Source organism: Mastomys coucha, unplaced genomic scaffold, assembly GCF_008632895.1.
Source record: "Mastomys coucha isolate ucsf_1 unplaced genomic scaffold, UCSF_Mcou_1 pScaffold22, whole genome shotgun sequence".
NCBI classification, from domain to species: domain Eukaryota; kingdom Metazoa; phylum Chordata; class Mammalia; order Rodentia; family Muridae; genus Mastomys; species Mastomys coucha.
Window position 1 is genome coordinate 105,747,572 of NW_022196905.1, and position 22,056 is coordinate 105,769,627.

The 22,056-nt window shown below is 49.4% G+C and overlaps 1 protein-coding gene across 1 annotated transcript in view; it reads right to left on the reverse strand.

The window, feature by feature from the left end:
* Positions 1 to 22,056, reverse strand: part of Myo18b (myosin XVIIIB) — a 209,156-nt gene that overhangs the window by 77,692 nt on the left and 109,408 nt on the right. The window contains exons 32-35 of the mRNA XM_031337427.1: positions 21,765 to 21,875; positions 18,904 to 19,008; positions 12,148 to 12,300; positions 506 to 619 (exon numbers count right to left, since the gene is read on the reverse strand). Coding sequence (XP_031193287.1) covers positions 506 to 619; positions 12,148 to 12,300; positions 18,904 to 19,008; positions 21,765 to 21,875 — 483 coding nt within the window. The remainder of the gene's footprint in view (positions 1 to 505; positions 620 to 12,147; positions 12,301 to 18,903; positions 19,009 to 21,764; positions 21,876 to 22,056) is intronic.

Genomic DNA, 22,056 nt, shown 5'->3' on the forward strand with positions numbered 1-22,056 from the left:
CCAAGGGTCCATGGCAGTAAGAACAAAGGAGGTCTCTGAGAGGTTCCTGAGAATCATCAACAGCTGTGAGCACATGAGTACATGGCCAGCTGTGGTCATCACTGAAGGTGCAACTTCATGCTACCAGGTACACAGTAGGTCCACAACAGGCTTCCTTGGTGGTATCTCACAGTTGGGGTGTGTGTCTCTGTGTGTGTGTGTGTGTGTGTTTTCTGTTGAATTCACTGTAAAGCACCCAGTAGGTCCATAATCAAGTCCCTTCATTTCTTAGGGAGCTGAGCATTCAATAGGTCCACAGCAAGTCCTCTTATTCTTCTTTGAGTACCCAGACTGGCTACAACAGAAGCCTGTGTACCCCAGGTAACTCAATGAGGTCTCAAGGGGGTGCCCCCTGGATTCACCCTAAGCAACTTAGTTCCATACAAGGCTGTGTCCCTGCAGGCCTATGCAAGACCTGAGCCTGTGCTTCTGGGGCTTTGGGGGGGGGGGGGGGACGGGACAGTACCAAGCTCTTGCTCCGGGTCACATTTTCCAGTTCACTGTGCATGTTCTCCAGGTCCGCAGTTAGCACCTTCTGGGTCTTCAATGCGTCCTCACACTTGGCCTCACTCTGCTCCAGCTGTGCAGGCAGAAGGATATGGAGGAAGTTGCTTCTCTGACATCCTCCCTCCCTACCAGCCCAGCCCAGCCCAGCCCTAGCAGCTACCTCTACACCCCTATCTGTCAACACACCACTGTGTGAGTGAGGAGTGTTTGTGCTCAAGGCAGCCTGGGTCTGAGCCCACCTGAATGCCCCAGCACTGTTCCATGACAGAGCTCTGAACTCTGCTGCAGGAGCAGGCTGCTCCTTAGCCCCCATTGGGTAAGCACCCGAGGATGCCTACTCCCCACTCAGTGCCAGGCCCAGGACACACAGGAAAGAGAGCGGTTAACTGACCCTGCTTTCCAGAGGAGACAGGAAAGGACAGTTTTGACAACATCTCTGGGGAGCACAGGGAGAGTGGAATGAACAGGACAATCATCATGGAAGGTTTGTGATTCAAAGGACAAAAGAAACCTGCCAGCCCTGACTGGGGCTTGGGTCAAGCTGGTCTGCAAACTGTTTAAAAGGAAAAGCAATCTGCAGAGAAGAGCCTTCCTATGTTTGGCTTTGATTGGATCTCAAAAGCTGAGCCAGGAACTTCAACTGCCTTCCCTGCCTCTGCCTGCTCACCGGTTGTTAGCCCACAGTTACCTAAGCATGACCCACCCCCACCACAAGTGAGCAGTCCCACTGAGAAACCCTTATCAGCACACAAACCCCATCTCCAGTGTGCATCTAGCCGTTTGCCTTGATCCCTAGAGTCTCCAAATAGAATACAGCCTCAGAAACACTCCAGGCGGAAAACACCCAAGGAAAACATTCAAGACGATACCTCACCCAAAGACACACAGCTCCTAGAAACAGAAGCAAGCCCAGGATTCCCCAGAGGCACATACTCTCACTTCAGAAAGCATTGTCTCCTGAAGGGTTAAAGATACAGCCAGGGAGCCCCACAGCTGCAATCCAGCATTTGGGAGGTGGAGGCAGGAGGAACATACATTTCAGACCAATCCTTTCTACAAACAAACAAACGAAAATCCCACCAAAGTTAAGTCAAAAGACTTGGCGCTAAGAGACCAGAGAGGGGTAGTAGGATCGCTGACCAGGCCCCGCTAAAGATCCTCTCTGAGTGAGCGTGTAGCAAGCTGACCGTGTAAGGAGGGCCCCAAGTCCAGGTAGAGGCTGTGTGCAGCTCACTGGGGAATAATTGTACCTCCTCTAAACAGGCAAAAAACAGCTCTGATATCACAGTGCTCCACCCACATGTCACAGTGGCTGTGACAGCCACTGAAGGAGCTGGGGTAACTCCTGGTATATTGGCAAGGAGTCATCCACAGAGGACATGAGACTTTGCACTGAGTTGGGTCTTCCAAGTTGGAATTCTCACACCTCTGGTGAGGCAGAGAGGCTGAAAGAAGGGCTTCTCCCACAGAGGTAGGAAGCAAAGCCTGAGTTGGGAGTCTCACTAAGGATGATTCTGTCCTGATATAACCAGAGGTTGTGGCAAGTGTAACCGCCTGAGGCGGAGGAAGGAGCTGAAAGGCTGGAGCTGGACAGCTGCCCCTCCAGGAACCAGAGGTGACAAGGCTGAGGATGTGCATGGAAGTCACGAGAGCAGCTGGGGTTGGGGGCTGGCTACAGGCTCTGAGTTTGTGTTGTGAAAGTCAGGGGTGGCATGCACACAGACTATGAGGAAGGACTCTTTCTCTGAGCCCTGCCCTGCCCTGCCCTGCCCTGGACATTTTCCAGTGTAGCTCATCTAACATCTACAGCAGCCATTCCATCCTATCTGACTGAATGGAGAGCTTGGTGATATGTGTAGCCACCCACACAGTAAACGGTGGGATTAGAACCCAAGCCTTGGCAGCCACACAGTCTTCACCCATGTCTACAGACTATAGACTGTGAGAAACATCTATCACCCAAATGTCTGGGTTTGTGATCAACCTGATTATGCCCAGCTGGGAGACAAGCCTATGACACTCCTAATAGGAGCTGGGGACTGAAGGCATGGAGGTCAAAGGTGGTAAGAGATCTTCTTCCCTCCGGTAGCTCAGATAAGTGAAGTCAGGACCCTAGGTGCGGGGCAAGCCCAGCTCAAGAGGCACATTTGTAATGATCTAGTTGGAGCACCCAGATGCAGCCTCAAGACATCTGAGCCGCAAACCTTCCCAGGTCATTTTCTCAACAACTTCTTTCCTACTTGAGCTGAGCTAGGTGGCTCGTGCTCAGAACCCTGAGGCTGGCAAGCAAATGAATCAAAGACGCAGACACTGTATGGACTAGGAAAAAGTCACAAAACTGGTATGTGAGTGTGTGTGTATGTGCACATATATGTATGTGTGTGTGTGCATGTGTGTATGTGTGTATGTATCTGTGGGTGTGTATATATGTATATGTATGTATGTGTATACATATATGTGTTTGCATGTATGTATATATGTACATGTATGTATATGCATGTGCATGTGTATATGTCTGTGAGTATGTGTATATATGTGTGCACATGTGTGTATGTGTGTATGTGTCTGTGAGTGTTTATATGTATATGTGTGTGTATGTGTGTGCATGTTTGTATATGTGTGAATGTGTATAAATGTATATCTGTGCATGTATGTATGTGTATTGTGCACATGTGTTTACATGTGTGTATGTATGTGTCTGTGTGTGTGTGCATGTGTATGTGCATGTATCTGTGCCCGTGTGTCCCTGTGCGCACATGCAGGTACTTACTGCTCTTGTGCACAAAGGGTGGAACAGACATTTGTAGTGGGATAACAGGCCTCCAGGTTTCCTGGAAGGAGGGAGGGAGAACATATTTCCTCTCATGGGGCTGGGGAAATAGGAATTTCCATACTCCCTCTTGTCCTGTGCAGCCACTGGATACTGCTAGTGGCTGCAGCCCTGCAACTCTGGGTTTGTTTGTGGGGGATTAGCCTACCCTGTTATGGTGTTTAACTGCAGGGGGAGGAGGGTGACCTGTGCCTTACCAAGCTCAGATTCAAGTCTCCAAGGCTCCAGACCTAAGTGTTCCTGGATCCCCATACCCATCTGCACACAATTCTTGCTTACAGACCTCTTCCCCATGGCCTCAGAACCTCAGTGCATTCTCATCCCCTGCTGTGTCTCCCCATCCCTCTTGTCCCCTCCCCAATCCCTCGTCTGTGCCCTCCCCCAGTCTCTCCATCAGCCACTAGCATTCTCAGGGGGTTATTGAGATCCCCATCACATACACATCAACTGTAAGCCCAGGAATGGTTTTGCTTTCTTATGAGAAGTCATCTGCCTACTTTAAATACACCGGGAAATGTTTTCTTTGGACTTACAGGGCTTCTAGATGAGTCAGCTAGACATACGAAGAGAGGTGGAACAGGAACATTGCATTTCTGTAGAGAGCTTAGATTCTACATTTCTGGGTTTAGTTGAACAACTTGGGGGATTTAAAATTACAGGAGAGAAAATGTCACAGGGGGACCATTGTGCCTGAGTTTACCAGACTAGACTGGACATTTTCCAGGCTCTGCATGCCACCTCAGAGGCTGGAAGACGCCACCTTCTGTGTGTGGAGTTTTTCTCCAGAGATGGTCACCCACAATTCACACTACAGACATCCCCAACCACACACCACAAAAGCTATCACCCATTAAAAATGCCCACTGAAGTCTGGGGGCAGGGGAGAGTATCTCAGTAGTTAGGAACACTTGCTTGCTTTTCCAGAGGATCCAAGTTTGGTTCCTAGAATGTGGGAGCGGGCACCAGAAAATGGGGGGGAAATGGAGACAGAGTCCACAAATTCCCAGGATTTGGACTCCAGAGACCAGCACAGGGTGGTGGTGGTGGGGGGTCAGTGTCCAGATCTAACTTTATTATTTAGGACATAAGCTTATATACAGTTTCTCAGCCAGTTGGGTGCATTTATGAATCAAAAGACAAGTCAGAGCACATGTGGTGTTTAGCCAACTCTGACTCCAGGATCCTTGGGGGAGGGGGCTGATCACCAGGGGAAGCAGCCACTGCCCCACCTCAGGTCCTTTGTGTTATCTCACAGGCATGCTGGGAGCCACGTCAGATCATACACTGTGCACTGTGGGTCAGGACTCTTCGAGCAGCAGTAAAAGCCTGTGGCTCTCCACCCCACATGTTTCTCTTCCAGGGTTACCTCCGCATCCCCCACACTAGCACTATGGCAGGTGACTCAAAACTGTCTATAATTCTACCTCCAGGGGCTCTAGTCTTTACGAGCACCTACACTCACTATGCATACCCCTACACAGACACACACACATATAATTAAAATTAAATTTAAAAAAAATGTCAACAGACTCTAACCGTGTCTGTGCAATGCACTGGGGATAGTAGCCCCAAGATATAAGTTCCAAGACTACATGGTGACAATCTTTGGGCCTTTACTAAAGGTTGCAGAGCTGTTCTGTTGCACGTGGAGACTACCATTCACTGGTGTGTCTGGAGTAGTGTTTTCAGTACTGGGTATTGAGCCCAGGGGCTTGCTCTTGCCCAGGGGCTTGCTCTCGCCCAGCAAGCACTCACACACTTGGCTACAACCCCTGGTTCTTTCTTGTTTTTATTCAGCTCCTGGGTGCCATGAGGAGTCGTCCACCTTTGTGCCAGGGGCAGACAGGAAAATGTTAGTCCCTGTGGCAAACCAAGTGCCCGGACTTGAGATTCACAAGGATATTTAGGGGGTGACATTAAGTGTGAACACTGAGCGGTAGAAACCAGCCTCCACCCACGGGCCGCAAGTGAGACCAAACAAACAAAAACAAAAGCAAAAAAACCTCACAAAACCTTTAGATCCAGTCTACCCTGGTTTAGAAAACAGAGACTTGGCGTGTGTTTATAAGTGGGGGGTGAGGGAGAGACAGGGTTTCACTGTATGCACAGGTTGGGCTTGAACTTGGAGAGATCTTCCAGCCTCAGCTCTCAAGGACATGAGCTGCCATGGCCAGCTAGCACTTGCATCCATGTTAAAAGTTATCTTTTGATGAGGATGAAGGGCTCAGTGTCCTTCATGTGCCCACAGGTGCTTAGGGCTACAGGTCTATGAAGATGCTGATGAGACAGATTTGGTAAAATGTCCCACGTTGTGAGCTGGAGAGCTCAGTGGTGGAGAACCTAGGCATCACCTATCAAGTCTTGGTGTCCTCAGCACCACAAGCAAACAGGCATGAATTGCCACATATGATTACAGGCTGCTCTCAATTTCCATGTAAGTTTTAAGTTCTTTGTAGAGGGCTTGCCTAGAGTACAGGAGCTGGGCTATCCTCAGCACCTCGTAAACTGGCTGTGGTGGCTCACACCTGGAATGGTGGCTCTCTGAGGTATAGGTGGGCAGGTCACAAATCAAGGTCATTCTTGACTGTATAGCACATCTGAAGCTAGCCTGGGCTACATGAAACTCAGTCTCAAAGAAATAATTATTTCAAAACAGAAAAAATAGTGTGTATGCATGTGTGTGTATGTGGTATGTATGTGGGGTGTGTGTATATATGGTGTGTGTGTTGTGTGTTGCATGTAGTGTGTGTGGTATATGTTGAATACATGAATGTATGGTATATGTTGTATATGTGTGTGTGGCATGTGTTTGTAAGATATGCATGTGTGTATGGTATATGTGTATGTGTGGTGTGTGTTACATGTGTGGTGTATGTGTGTTGCATGATGTGTGTATGTGTGTTATATATTGTATGTGTATGTGCTATGTATATGTTATGGTGTGTGTGGCATATATATGTGTATATACACACATATATGGTATGTGTGTGGTGTGCATGTGTGTGGTGTGCATGTGTGTGTGGTATATGTTATATGTCATGTTTGTGAGATATATGTGTGTGGTGCATGTGCATGTGTGGTGTGTATGTGTTGCTTGGGTGGGGTTTGTGTGTGTGTGGTGTGAGTGTGTGCCCATTGGGCATGGTGCATACATCTAAGTATTCTGGTGCACGTGCATACAGAGGCCAGAGTAGGCCTAAGAATGTTCTCTACCATTCTTCACTTTAGTGACTCGAGACAGGCTATCTCCCTGAACTGGAAGCTAGCTGCTGTTAGGATCCGCCTGACTCGATTCCCAATGCCAGAGGTACAGCACCTCAGCTACACTCTGAGGCTTTCACAGTGCTGAGGATATAAACGCAGGTCTTACCACTGAGCCACACTCCCTCGGCTCCTGTCCATCAGGTTTCACTCAATTCTTGTTTTGCAGCACCCCCCGCCCACACCCCCACAATATGCTAAGCCTCCTCCTCAGACGGGCAGGGCTCCTGCCTTCCATGGGGATGGCTAGGCAGACTGCATGGTCTCTGGGGATCTGCCTCACGTAGACACATTTCCAAGCACTTGCCCAGGCTTCCCGGAAACCACTGGGTTCCTACTCTTCTGGGGACACAGGATCAGGTCATGAGCTTAGAGGCGCTGCAGGGTGCCTGCTGTTGTACAAAGGATTGATTCTCCAGTTAGTGTCACCTTGGGGTGTCAGGGCCATGCTACTTGACTGGCCCTCCCCGGCTAAGCAGAGGCTGTCCTTTAGACAGAAAACTAGATTTTCCTGCCTGTAATGTAAAACCGGGGCCTTCTTCACGCTTCGTTCATCACTGCCGTGGAAGTGTCAATATTTGTGGGCGAACAAACCTGTGACCACCATGTTTCCAACCAATTACAACCTGCTCTTTATCTCCCCTGACAGGAGGTTAGGTTAATATTGAATCAATTCCCTCTAACACCGTCCTGAGAGCAAAAACAAAAGCTCTTCAAATAAAACCCCCAGTGAGGCTGCTGTTCTGGGGCAGGGCTGGGGAGATGTGTCCCCAAGGTGCCTGCTTTCACAAAGACTCCCATGGGGCATCTTCCCCGGAGCTTGTTAATTAGCCCCACTGCCTCATGGAAGCACAGGTGACAGGTGGTGACAAATGCCCCAATTAAGGGCACCAGGGATGGATCCGGGGGTCATCCGTCTTCTCTGATGGGAACCCCAGGCTGGTAGTTAATCACAGCTGGGAATTCATGGTGAAGAAGGGCAAGGTCTAATGGCCTAGTCACAGTCTATGGGGGGAGGGGCCCACCAGACACCAGAGGTTCTAGAAGGACCACGGGATGTGGCAGGCCAACATCTGGAGTGCTGCCATCCGGAGGCCTGGGTTCAAACTCCAATTCTCCTTCTTATAACCTCTGTGATGCTGGACACAGAGGCTGCTTCAGTAGACAGTGAGACGGGTGAAGGCAGGACACAGGGGCCTTTCACCCCACCCATGGGAAGCAGAGAGGGTGCCAAGAACGCAATGCCTGAAGTCAAGATCAGAGGACAGACAGACATTCTTCAGGCAAAGAGAAATCTGAAGGTGGAAACTAGAGTCCTTCAGAGGCCGAGTTCTCGAAAGGGTGACTCAGTGGGAACTGACATGAGGAACGGCAGCAGGGGTGGGGCGGGGGAGGGAATGCACTGGGATGATGGTGAGACCGGAGAGAAGAAGCTGGGCTCCATAACTGGAACCTGGACTCAGTACAAAGGATGGTGGGAAGTCGCTTATGGATCTTGCAGGCAAGCAACCAAGACTGTATTGAGATCTTTAAAATCTTTCTCCAAAGGTGAGGTGGCAGGCTGGGGCTGGTGCTGGTGTTAGATCCAGGTCCAGGTCCAGGTCCAGGTCTGGAGCTGAGTCTGGGTGTGGGTGTGGGTGTGGGTGTGGGTCTGTGTCTGGGCTGGATCTGGCTGGTGCTGGTGCTGGACCTTGAGCTGGGTCTGGGTCTGTGATGGAGCTGGGTCTGGGACAGGGTCTGGGATTGGAGCTGGGTCTGGGTCTGGAGCTGGGTCTGGGCTGGGTCTGGGTCTGGGTCTGGAGCTGGGTCTGGGCTGGGTCTGGAGTTGGAGACAGGGCTGGGGTCAGTGGAAGGGCATTTGGCTGGTATGCACAAAGTCCTAAGTTCCAGCCCCAGCAGGAGACACCACCCCAAGTCAGGTGACAGACTCTCTGGACAAGACATAAAGCCAGCAGAGAGAGAATTCCTCTCGGGAGATATACAGGTGGCATTTGACAAGGGCAGGGAGAGCACAGGAGAATGACTGGAAGCTCTGCTGGAGGCAGTGCCAGAGACCTATGATGGCAGCTTTGCTCTTGCAGGCAGGAGCAAGCAGGACTCGGAGCAAGCAGGACTCGGAGCAAGAACTCAGTAAACAATAGTGTTCTGTGCAAAACCCACTCCTCAGTTGACAGAAGCCAATCACATGTTTCCTCTGGGAAGGGAGGTCACAGACATGGATCAAGGCAAACAGGTAACTAATCAGTGCCCAGGAGCTGCCACCAGCTTCTGCTCTCATTGGAGCAGGTGCTAGCCCCTGCCTTTCCTGGTCTCACAGATGTTACCAGTGCAACTCGCATATCACAATTATTTGTCTCAGTTGTTGAGAAGGCTTGTTTCCGGTTTAGTCTCAGTGAACACATCCCGTGGGAGTTAATTAGCACTTTATAAAACATTGCACCCAGAAGCCCAATGCACACCCCTCCCCCACAGCCAATACAGGTAAGTGGAGGAGGGGGCTGCCAGCCAGGGCTCTTTCTGACCTACCAGAGGGGTTTATTTAGGAATGGATTTCTTATGTTATAAGGTCTCATGTAGCCCAGGCTGGCCTCAAACTTGCTATGTAGCTAAAGATGACCTTGAACTTCTGGTCCTTCTGCCTTCATGTCCCAAGATCTGAGGAATTTATGTGGCACTACGATGGAAGCTACCCTCTCCAGGGCTATCATACATTCTGGGAGAGCACGCTCTCTGCCAGCTGCTCCCCATCCCCGATCCTGGAGGTCTTAACAAAGGGAATTCTATGGATGTTGTGATCTGGTGCCCTTGAGGGGATCTGATGCATTCTTGAGATAAGACACGGGCATCCTTGAAAGGTAGGGGCTAGCTCAGGGTCATCCAGGCAGGATTTGAACCCTCTGCCTATCTCATGTCCATGCCTCAGGGATTTTTGAGAAGAACACGAACTTCTGGTGTTGACGAAGATGGGGAGATGTTCTGTCTAAAGGAACCTTATCTTGGTGCTGGTATATAAAAAGGTTCTAGCTCTGGCTGGGACAGGAACCCTACCTTTAAGCAAACAAATTAAAAACAACAACAACAACAACAACAAAAAGCAAGCAACCAACCAACCAAAACCAGAAAGCTGACCATTTCTAACCGGGACTTAACAACAAGCGAGAACAAAGGGAGAAAAGGCCAGAACTGTGCTGATCTAGAACAATGCTCAGCTTGCTGACGTGTAGCTGTGTTCAAGGCTTTGAGGTCAAACCTGGCCCATTTCTGGCACTTGACACAGGTTAACAGGATCACAGCAGGTGAGCAGAGGTTCAAGCCCTCAGGATGGCTGGCACCCACAGGCCAGGCACATCTTGCTACGTGCCCCTGGGTAAAGTGCTCAGCTGGTTTGTCTCTCAAACCCTGGTTTCTCATGAGTACCATGAGCTAAATGCAGAAATATCTAGCTGCTTAGGCAGTAGCAAGGGTCATCCAAAATAACACAGTGTTCAGCCAAATCTCACCTAAGAAATCTCAGCAATTCAAAACACGAGTCAGGCAGGCTCGGCTTGAAGTGGCCAGCGACTCCTTGCTTACCCTTCCCCACTTTCCTTCCTCCAGGCATAAGGTCTTGACCCCTGGTAGAGGAGACCCCTGTGTTTCCCTACCCAGGATCTTGCTTCTTCCTTCCTCCCTCAGAGTAAGGCCACTGCATATACCTGTGCCACCATTTGGCTTTTCCACCAGATATGACTTTCATAGGCTGGGCTCCTCACCTGTCTCACAGTCCTTCCTGCATCCTGTGGCGTGCAGGAGGTGGTGTATAAATACCCGGCAAGCTAACACGAACTGTATGCAGCAGCAACATGAAAAGTTGGCTTGCTCTCCTTCCTCCTCTTCTCTCTGCCTGCACTGCCTGCCTCTGTCCCTGGGGCCTTTCCGGCATAGGACAATTGCCAGACACCAGCCAGGAGCTGCCGTGGTTCCAGGAGTCATCGACGCTTTATCTAATTAGCTCCCATCCTTGTATCCGGACACATGTGTCAGGAGGCAAAGCAACTACACCCTGACCTCTGGTCTAGGAGCTCCGTTCCTACGGAGATTTCCATGACAACAGCAGCAGAGAGCCAAGGCTGTGGATCCCTTTGATGGGAGCCAGATACAGAGAGCAGGAAAGAGGACTTTCAGAAGAATGAGGCCCTTTGATTCTGTTCAAGCTACCCCCACAAAAGGACTGTTTCCTTGGAACACACATCTTGACCCTGTAGAGGGACACAGGAATACTCTTAAGTGGGTGGGGAGGGGCACCCCAGGTTCCTTTGTCAGAAAAGTCACCTGCAGGCAGAGGAGACTTTTAGGCTAAGAGGCAGGAACATGGATGTGAGATCCTCACCCTGGGAGGGTCAGGTGAGTGTAAGGTGCTCTTTCCGCAGCTGAGCCAAGCTATCCAGGCCTTCCCACTCTCCTCCAACAAGCAGGAAGATTAAATGTGACAAGAGAGACCTAGGCTCTGCCTTCAGAGTCAAAAGTTCCAGGCCCCAGCTCTGTCTCTCACTGTGTTCCTTAACCGCACACATCACCACCACTGGGCAAAACGTTCCCATCTATAAAATGGGCATGGGATGTTCCTCAGCCTCTCTGAAGCTCTCACAGTGACTTATGTGCCACTGGCTCCATTATGCTCATGAAGGGGACATGAAGTCATGGAGTGCCCTGCCTTGCCCAGGATGTGGGACTTGTAGTGTTCAAACAGTGAAGATCTGGGTAATGGTGGTCACCAGGATAAGAATGACCCATGAGGGAAAGAGGGACAATCAGAGTGTGGGATAGGTGGTTCAGTGAGGTGGCCCAGTGTCTTCTGGGCTGATGGAACTTTGTTTAGTGTTCTTCTCTAAACTCTCCCTCCTCCCTCTCTCCCTCCCTCCCTGTCTCCTTCCTGGCCATGAGGAGAGCATCTCCACTTTATTATGCCCTCTCTCCCATATATAATGCTCTGCTTCAGCACTGGCCCATAGGGACGGGGCCAAGTGATCATGGACTGAACCATTAAAACCTCCGAGTAAGCAAGCCTCTGCTTACTGGTTGACACAAGGCACTGAGGTGCCAGTTGATGGATAATACGCACAGCAAATTCAGTACATGGAGGAGGTGGGGAAGGGATTCCAACCAGTGTCGGGTGGTAGCCCACCGGAAACTTTGACCAGCATCGTTAGCATCTGAATAGACAGCCACAGCTATCCTCCTTGATTTGCACTATTAGCTCAGCAATTGTTTTTTATACCCAGCCCCAGTGGCTACCCAAAGCATCCATTCACTTACACACACCAACCTCAGCCAGTTTGCCCTAGCCCTAACCTGTTCATTCTCTCCAAAAAGACCCAATTGGCCCCACACAGCAGAAATGAACACATCCTGCCCCTTGCCTTCCATTGCCAAAGTGACTTCCTAGCCCAAATTTCCACCTCCCTGAAGGTCTGGGAAGCCTTGGACTGTTTCCAGAAGAGCCCCTCTCCTTCTGAGGGCACAGCACTCACCTGGCTGTGCACCTTCTCCAGCTCTTCCTTGCTGATTGATGTTTTGCTGTCTTCAATGGTGGCCAGGAGGAGTTGGACGTCAGACAACAGAGCGTGTGTCCTCTTGAGGTCTCTGCGGAGACGCTTTTCTACATCAAAGTCACGGTGGCCAATCTGGAAGCCGAGGAAGAGTTTAAATGGCAAGGCAGTAGCCAGAACCAAGGTTCTTAGGAACAAAGCCTTTCCTGTGGCTTGGTGGCCCATATCTTTAAAACTGGAGCTTGTGAGGCCAAGGCCACAGTTTGGACTATAGTGTATCTTGAAACCTCAAAACAAAACAACAGAAAGATATTGTTTTCACTGAGACGGGGGTGGGGGGGTGACTCCTGGGAATTGGAGGCCCGCCTGGGCTACAGTGTATCTTGAAACCTCAAAACAAAACAAAGATACTGTTTTCCATGAGCCTCATCTACAAAATGGGATAACACCAACACTGGAATACTACTGAACTAGATGTTTGCTCAGACTCACGAGTGCTTAGCCTCAGCCTCATGCCTCAGGGCTGCCATAGGGCCATGCACAAAACTCCACCAGCAGCACCATAACCTGAAAGGCCCAGCCCCTTTTCTTCTGTCCTCTGCCTCAAGCTAAGATCTATGCCATGTGAGACCCTGGTTGATGTCCAGGCTCTTTGGAGAAGTTAGGGCAGCCCGGGTAGGCAGGGACTGGAATAGGCAGGAGGAGCCCCCTGCAGGGCTTACTGATTTGGTGATGCTTGAGGTGGGGGAGGGGTCCACTGATCCACACAGAGACCCTCTCTGCATCATTCCTGTTGTGCTGCAGGTTGCTGAGGGGTCCATCATGACTCTCAGCAAACAGCAACTGTGTTCCTTCCAAAGCCCTACAGGAAGCTCTTGAATAACAAAGCAGGTTGCCTTTGCTGATTTGAAGGCAGACACAAGACTTGCTTTTTGTGGATGGAACTTTACCCAGAAATGGACAAATTCCTCCCTGTGGAATTCTGAATTTGCCAGGGAACAGCAGATAGGAAGGTCACAAAGATACCACATCCTGTGTTAGAGGTCTTAACTCCTAGAGAGCAATGAGATGGGTGCAGCCAAAGTGTGGGATGAACAGGATTGGACTGGAACCCTAAATGAACTCAGTTAGTGTCCCCTAAAGACACCAGCAAGATCTGTTGTTCTGGGAATATCTAAGGACCAGAGAAAAAAACATGGGGCCACCTGATAGCTGGGATACTGAAGAGAATCAGACTCCTGTCTCTTCATGGGGCAATGGCTTTCAATTTGTGGGTCATGATCCCTTTGGGGGTCACAGACCCTTTCATGGGTCCCCTAAGAACATCAGAAAACATATTTACACACAATCCATAACTAGCAAAATTACAAAGTAGCAATGAAAAAATATTTTTGGTTGGGGGGTCACCACATGAGGAACCGTACTATTAAAGGGTCGCAGCATCAGGAAGGTGAGAGCCACTGGCTTTTGGACTGGCTTTTTGCATGTTGTGGATTTCTGCCTGCCTGCCTGCCAGATGCCTCTCCTGGGATGCTAAGATATCCAAGAGTATTCTAGAAGAAACACAGGCTGGGCTGTGGTGGAACATGTCTTTAATCCCAGCACTTGGGAGGCAGAGGCAGGCAGATTTCTGAGTGAGTTTCAGGACAGCCAGGGCTACATAGAGAAACCCTGTCTCAAAAAAAAAAAAAAAGAACACAGATTAAGAACGAGGTAACTCGTGCTTTAAACTTCAACACAGCATTTGCTGGCAGCAGGAATCTGAGTGATGGCTGCCACCCGACTGAACTGGAGCCTCCCATCTCTAAGAAGAGGGTTTTGATAAATCCCCTTCTCTGTGTTGAGATAAGAGAAGGATCCGGCGTGATAATGGTGGCAGAGCACTCTGTGAGTCAAGTGCTTTACAAACACAGAGGATTATGGCGACTGCTCGGTGACCTGGCATGTGTGCACATAGATTTCATGTCACGATTTCTCCACAGCCGGCTTGGGATTCTTTGAAAAATGAGTCAGCTCTTAGAATACCGCCTCTTCTCCCTCAGATGGATTACCATGGTAAATTTAAAACACTGGTCTATGGTATAAATACACAGCCAGAGGGATGGAGATCAGGAGCTGAGCTGAGCTGAGCTGAGCTGAGCTGCAGTCTGGGCTCCCCTCCACTCTCTGTCATATTCGGTCACACTTAACCGCTGTGACAATCCCTTAAAAATACACATTGCTGTTATTGTTATTGCCTTTATGAACATAAGACTAGCTTACATTTATGGAGAGCTCCCTAGGCATCTGCAACAATTCTAAGTACTTTGAGGGGTGAGTTACATTTAATCCCCAGGGTGAGAACATGATCTTCATCATACAGGTGAGGGGACTAAGGCTGAGAGGGGTGATTTGCCCAGGGATACAGAGTTGGGTTATGAACTCAGCTGCTGTGGCAAGAGGCAACTTTAGCAAGTTATATCATCAGGGAGGTGCGTTTACTGCCGCTATGACCATCACCACCACCACCATCATCATCATATTTCACTGAATGGATGTCTTGCCTGCATCTATGTGTACCTTGCATGTGCCTGGTGTCTGTGGAGGCCAGAAGAGTCTTCAAGTCCTCTGGAACTGAAGTTATAGGTGGTTGTAGTTTAAAATGTGGGCACTGGGAATTGAACTTGGGTCTGCAAGGGTAGCCAGTGCTCTGAACCACAGAGTCCTCTCTCCAGCCCCAAAGTGGCACTGAGGCACAGAGGAGAAGGGACTAGAGACTGGGGTTAGCTGCCCCAGATAACAGGCACTTCAGGAGCCAAGCAAGAGAGCAGGCTGCCGTGAGATTGCTCCAGTGGACTGAAAACCTCAGGGTGGGATGGGGGCAGGTCACATAGTAAGCAGTGGTCTGGGCTCTCAGAACACAGGGACGGGACACATCCACACACTGCAGGCAGATGATCTGCCTGGGCTACAATGCTCCCAAGTGTATATGCAGGACCCAAGGGTCTCGGCTTAGCACATGAGGTTTCTAACCACTGTCCCACAGTGCCTGATGGGACTATCTCCAGAAATCCCAGTTCTCCTGTTCCATACAGTCAGGTTTTTCCATGATGTGTGCAGGTTCGGGGCTTCTCTGTCTGCTTTCCCTAAGAAACAAGTTGGCTGGCAGCTGCTTGGTTGGAATGGCTATGAGCGTAATAGTCGCCACTGCCACCACCACCACCACCACAGCCCCTTGAAATGTTGACATGGCCAGCCTTGTCCAGCCTTCTGCTAACAGAATCCCCAAGAAAACCTCAGTCCATGCTGTCCTCTCCATCTTAATTATCACAGGGAGAAGAAGGGAGAAGGAGGGGGGAGGGTTGAAGAGGGAAGAGGGAGGAGGGAGGAAAGTAGAAGAGGGAGGGGGTAGAGGAGGAAGGAGAAGGGAGGAGGTTAGAGGAGGAAGAAGGATAAAGGAGGAAGAAGGGAGGAAGGTGGAGAAGGGTGGAGGAGGAAGAGGTGGAGGGTGGGAAGAGGAAGGAGGGAGGGAAGAGAGAGGAGGGAGAACCTCCAATTAATGGGAGCAAAATGCCATTCTGAGAGCTCGGTGATTCATGATGTCTGTGTTTCTAGTTAATGGGACCTAAAACCTTTTGCTTAAAAAAAAAAAAAAAAATGGTCTCAAGTAGCCAAGGCTGGTCTTGAACTCTTGTTAAATTAGAGGGCCAAGTAAATCAGTATGGGAGACATTCCTCCACAGGTGAAGTGACACAGAGGGGAGCTCTTCACTGAACAGCAGCATGAGGTAAGATTTAACCAGTTTTTCAATACTAGAAAACTCCCAGTGGATGAAGTTTTAACCAGACAAGAGTTACTGATCATACACACGCACAGTGGAAATAGTCACATGACCAAGCTTTAGTGGCATTCACATTGAGCCAGGGGTAAGAAAGGCACATTTGTTAATATGTCCCTGTGCAGCTGAGGCCAGTAGGTAAGTTGGAGGAGAACCAACTGCCCATTCCTCTTTGAAAGAGCTCGGATTTTTTCCTTTGTCCAAAGAGACAAAATCGTTCTCAGTTCCAAATGGTAAGTTATTGAACATAGAAAGGCCAAAAATAATTGACAGATGAAGTATTTCAAAACAAACAGCAATTTTGCTACGTACAACACTAAGATCATGGAGGCTTCTCACAGGATGCATAAGACAATTAAATAAAAGCCAAAACACTAAACAAGCGCTGGTCATAAAGTTGTGGAAACCAAGAGTTTCCTGGAAATCAAGCTAATTAAGATGCTCATGACACACATGGTTAGGAAATAAGCATTGTGGGAGGACTGAGGTCAATAGCAGAGTTTTAACGTGAAACTGATGGTTGTCTCCAGCCTAACTTCCAAATCTGTCATTCCAAATGGAAGCCTTTTCTTTTTTAAAAAAAATTATTGTCATTTTATGCACATGGGTGTTTTTGCCTACATGAATGCCTGTGTATCATGTGTCCACAGAGGACAAAGGGGGCTTTGGATACCCTGGAAATGCTATGAGCCACTGGGACAGAACTTGGGTCCTCTGCAAAAGTAACAAGGGATCTCCAGACCCTGCCATCCTTTGCTACTGGGTTTTCTGTGGGTTGGCCTAATGCTGCTTGTATTCTAATGTTAATGAGAGTCCCTACATAAGGCAGGGAGGGCAGAATTTACCCCAGTAAATTCTGATTGGTAAATAAAAATGCCAGCAGCCATTGGGTACAGAGAAGAGACTTAGGCAGGGTTTAGGTCTCCTAGGCTTGGGACCATGAGGAAGGACAGGAAGGAAAGAGCCACCATGCCTTAGAAAAGGATGCAGGACAGAGACTAGAACTGCCATGGGGCAGGGAAGCAAGGGGAGAACCCTGGGCTCTGGGCCAAAAGAATGTGGCTCAGAGGGCTGAGTAATTGAAGCTAAGGGCAGCCAACTTGGAACACAGAAATTAGTAGAAACTCAGAGTTATTGGTGGGAGGTAGAATCTAACAGCATGGAGGGTAGGCAGCTGCCCAACTATTGTGCTGCCTAAGGCATATTAAAATATAAAGGCTATGTGTTTCATCTAGGAACATAAATGGTCAAAGGCAGGAAGCAACTCCGCACCAAGATTTATTAAAAACTCTTACTATAGGAATATGGGGTCCCATGTAGGCTAGGTAAGCTCTCTATCATCACATGTAAACCCTGACCTGCATCTTAAGGTTATTAAAGACTCAAGATAGGTAAGATGCCCCTATGTGTTCTAGTTTCCTTCCTGCTGCTGTGATAAAAACACAAAACCAACCAAAAACCAAACCATGACCAGACACAACTTGGCAGAAAGAGGGGTATCTGCGGCTTGCACTTCTGGGTCACAGTTCACCATGAAGGGAAGTCAGAGAAGGAATTCAGTAAGAGCTTAAAGGGAGACACCATGGAGGAATGCTGCTTGCTAGCTTCTTTATACAGCTGAAACTATCTGCCTAGGGTATGGCGCCGCCCATAGTGGGCTGAACCCTTCTATATCAATTGGCTTCTCCATGTGTATGCCCACAGACCAACCTGGTCTTGGTAATCCCTCAACTGTGACTCCTTCCTAAGGTGACTTGTGCTTGTGTTAGATGGTTAAAGCTATCTAGGACACTACAATTTATCAAAAGCTAGCCAGCAGGACCAGATTGTGCAGGAACAGAGAGGAGCATGAAGCCAGTGGAATGGGGATCTGTACACACCCACGGCATGAGGGATGGTCAGGGGAAAAAAATGTAGGTATCTACTTCATACCACACACCTACATAAGACGGATTAAACCTAATTATATGCACAAAAAAAAATGTTTAGAGCTTTTAAGGCCTATGATAAAACATGAACTGTAAAGTAGGGAAGCATAAACCGTAAACGCAGTCTGTTTGGCTGCCTTAGAAACACTTTAAGGGCATTATCCACATGGGTGTGAGTTATCCACAGGCAGAGCTATTGAAACATAGATTATCAGAAACTGGTTGGTATCTATACACAGACCATGAACAATTCCCAGAAAATACAGAAGCCAATCGTCATGACCGGCTGAGTCACGGAGATGAAACTGCACAGCTTTCTCGGAGACAAAGGACCCGCAGTGCCAGCTCTGGGAAATTACAGTACACACTGTGGCAGCTTGTGGTGGGTGGTAGGCTGAGCATCCCACACACTGTCCCCATCACAAGAGGCATCATCTTCAGAATGCCACAGAGATAGGCTGAGGCCCCAAGAACAGGGACAGGCCTGAGGGTCCCTGCCAATCTACATGCTTAGAGCTATTAACAAGCTTGACCAAAGACAGACAGACAGATAGACAGACAGCAGAGGTAGAAGACATTCCTGGCTGACTCCCAGTCTGACTCCCAGTCTGGCTCCCAGTCCTCGAAAAATCTTGTCCCGTGGGCATGGTGGCCATCCATACCTGGCCCCTTAGTGCAAGCACTGTCTACAGTTGACTGCCAACAGCTACCGAAAGCCATATTGTTTCATCTGCCTGTCCTGACTGAGGTCACACTATTTACTTCCCTGTGTTCTTTTAAGAATGCTTCTGGTTATCAGATCTGAAGAGTTTCAAAGAGCCAGTGGGAAGGGTGGGTGAAGTAGCATGAAGTTTGGGGACACAGGGAGTGGCCAGCTCAAAGGTCTGTCCTCAGTCCTTTCTGAAGACCAAAGGATCTCTTCCTGTGGCTGGCTTTCTGGTGCATCCAGCCATCTCATGGAACGCTCAGATGCCCCTGCTGTGTGCGCCTTACCTGGTCACACAGGGTTCCAATCAAGCCTTCCAGGTCGTGCTTCTCATGGAGAGCCACCTGTTTCTCTTCATATTCCTGCTCCAATTGCATCTCCAGCTGACGGAGCTGTGGACACACAGGACAGACGTGAGCACCCTTAGATGAGTCCTGAGCAACAGAGCCCCAGCCAGGGCCCTGGGAGGAGGGGACATGCAGCCTGTGGCCATACTCTGATGCTGCCTAGTGAGTTGGAGGAGTGTGTCTGTAAAAAAGCCTTGGAACCTAAAAGCTTGGGAGCTGGGCAAGAAAAGAGTGAGCTGGTCGGATTTGGCACACACTTCACTTGCTGTCATAGCCACTGCTTGAATATTTTCGAGTCTTAACATGTTGAGTGTATGTGTGTGTGTGTGTGTGTGTGTGTACATCGTAGCATGTTGAGTGTATATGTGTGTGTGTGTGTGTATGTCTTACCATGTTGAGTGTATGTAGGTACATCTTGACTGGTGTGTGCACATGTGGAGGCTGGAATTTGATGCCTGGTGTCTTATAGTTCTCTACATTACATTTTGAGACACCATCTCTCACCAAATCTTGGACCTACCCATCGACTAGACTGACTGAGCCCTTGAGCTCCCAGAATCCTCCTGTGTCTGCCAGACCTGGAGTCACAGAGGCTCCATTCACAGGGAGCTTCTTAATACGGATGGGATATCTGAACTCAGTTCTTCCTGCTTGTGCAGCAAGCACACAACCATCTCTTAGCCCTCTGACTTCTTTTGGATTTATTTATTTATTTATTATTTATTTTTTGAGACAGGGTTTCTCTGTGTAGTCCTGACTGTCCTGGAACTCACTCTGTAGACCAGGCTGGCCTCGAACTCAGAAATCCGCCCACCTCTGCTTCCCAAGTGCTGGGATTACAGGCGTACGCCACCACTGCCCGGCTGCCCTCTGACTTCTTAATGCTGGGTACCACATGGCCTGTTCAGAGACACTTCCATTTCTTCCTTCCTTGGAAAAGGAAGGTGTTATGGGGATATACTGATTGGTATTACAGACTGTGCGAGTTCTCTCTACTTCCCAATGAGATGGGATTTAGAAGGGCCCATTAGGAAGGCTAGGGTCAGGGGAGGTTAGGAGGGTGTCACCCCACAACAGAATTAATTCTCTTACGGAAAATCAAATCTACCTCTTTTTCCCCCTCTTTCTCTTCCCTTTGCTAAGGGTACAACAAGAGATGACCATCTATCTACAAGGTGGCCTTTACCACACAAATGTATACTCCTCAGGTCACAGATCGATGACAGTGGAATACCTCATGGAAGCCCTGGGCTACAGTGTTTTGTTCCCACAGCTCCAACTAATACGACATCTGAGTAATAGCACTTGATCTAATTTGCAATTCACTCTGAAGCTGGTGGGCTCCCCAGCAGTCGCACTGATGGTAAAACCCCACCCCCTCCATCCTCCACACACACAGGAGCTCACTGTCTCCTGCAGGAGACACTGAGGGCTGCCAGCAAAAAGGGAGCCATCATCAGCATCTGTCACCAGGAGAGGAAGGCCTCTACCCGCTCCCACACTCTGCCTTCATAGATTGATCTGTTCAGGAGAAGCTGAGTTAGAAATGCAGGCAGTCTGGCTCAGCAAGATGGCTCAGCAGGTAGAGGCCACCTGAGCTCAATCCCCAAGGCCCACATGGAGAAAGAAGACAACCTCCACACACCTGCACACATACATACACACGCACACATATACAAATAATGTAACTATAGAAGACCTGTAAGAAATATAGTCGCCACGCTCCTGTCTGCTTCTAAGAGATAAAAGTTACTTAGAAAAATATCCCCAAATCATAAAACAGTGTCAAGCACATCCTGGGAAAGTGTGAAGAATATTTCCCTGTGGTTTCCAAGGGTGATAAGAGGGAAGGACGGAAGGGGGAAGAAAGGAGGAAGAGAGAATGAGGGGGAGGGGGAGGGAAGAAAGAAGGGAGGAGGAAGGGAAGAGAAGTGGGAAAGGAGGGGGAGGGAAAGGGGAGGGAAGGAAGGAGAAGGGAAGGGAAGAGCAGGAGGAAGGAAGCAGCGCATGTATGTCACTGTGTGTGTGGGCTTTAAGACCCTAGCTGCCTGGAAGCCAGTCTTCTGCTAGCAGCCTTCAGATGAAGATGTAGAACTCTCAGCTCCTCCTGCACCATGCCTGTCTGGACACTGCCATGCTCCTACATTGATGATAATGGACTGAACCTCTGAACCTGTAAGCCAGCCCCAATTGCTGTCCATTATAAGACTTGCCTTGGTCATGGTGTCTCTTCATAGCAGTAAAACCCTAACTAAGACACCCATCCTTCATCTTCATCCACCCAGACATTTTCTGCTGCCAGCCACAAGGGACACCACAGTGAGGAGGACACTGATGGCGGACCACAGATAAAGTGTAAAGGCTGACAGAGACTGATGAGCACAGTGAGGGCTGAAACAGCAATGCTGTCTCCACTGTCCTATGTGTGCTGGGGACGGGGAGGGTGGTGGTGGAGATAACAGACCGACTAGGGCCAAAGTAAGGCTGGGTCTTTGGTGCACAACGTTGAGGAATATCAGTCAGCAAAGCATGTGGGTCAAATGTAGGGACCCAGCCAGGCCTGCTAATACCCTACCCACAGCATTTCTACCCATAGCCTGTCATGTGGCAAAGAATGTGCTTGGAATTCTAGAAGTTTCTGGGATTCCACCTAAGAAATTTGAGCCCCAGACCCTTGAAATCTCCCAGGAAACAAAGGTCTCAGTTGGTCATAGAATGAGCATGCCTCTGGGTTCCAGGTCCCGGGTCCCAGCGTCCTCCCCACTAGGACTTGGGGTGCACTGTGGCCATAGCTCACGCACCCGCTTCTGGCAGGACTGACGCACATCCTCCAGCTCTTCTTCCTGGTCTTCACGGTCCTTCTGATGCATCTGTTTCATCCTCTCAATCTCCAACTCAAACCGCTGGCGAAGCTGAGGGCAACAAACAAGGATGGCGCACGAAGGTCTATCTACGACCAAGCCCTCAACCCTTCGCCACAGTCTTGTGCCCAGCCCTCCACACCATGCCAACATCCCCAGCCCTCCACACCACGCCCACATCCCCAGCCCTCCACGCCACGCCCACATCCTCTGCCTTCCACAGGGCGCCCAC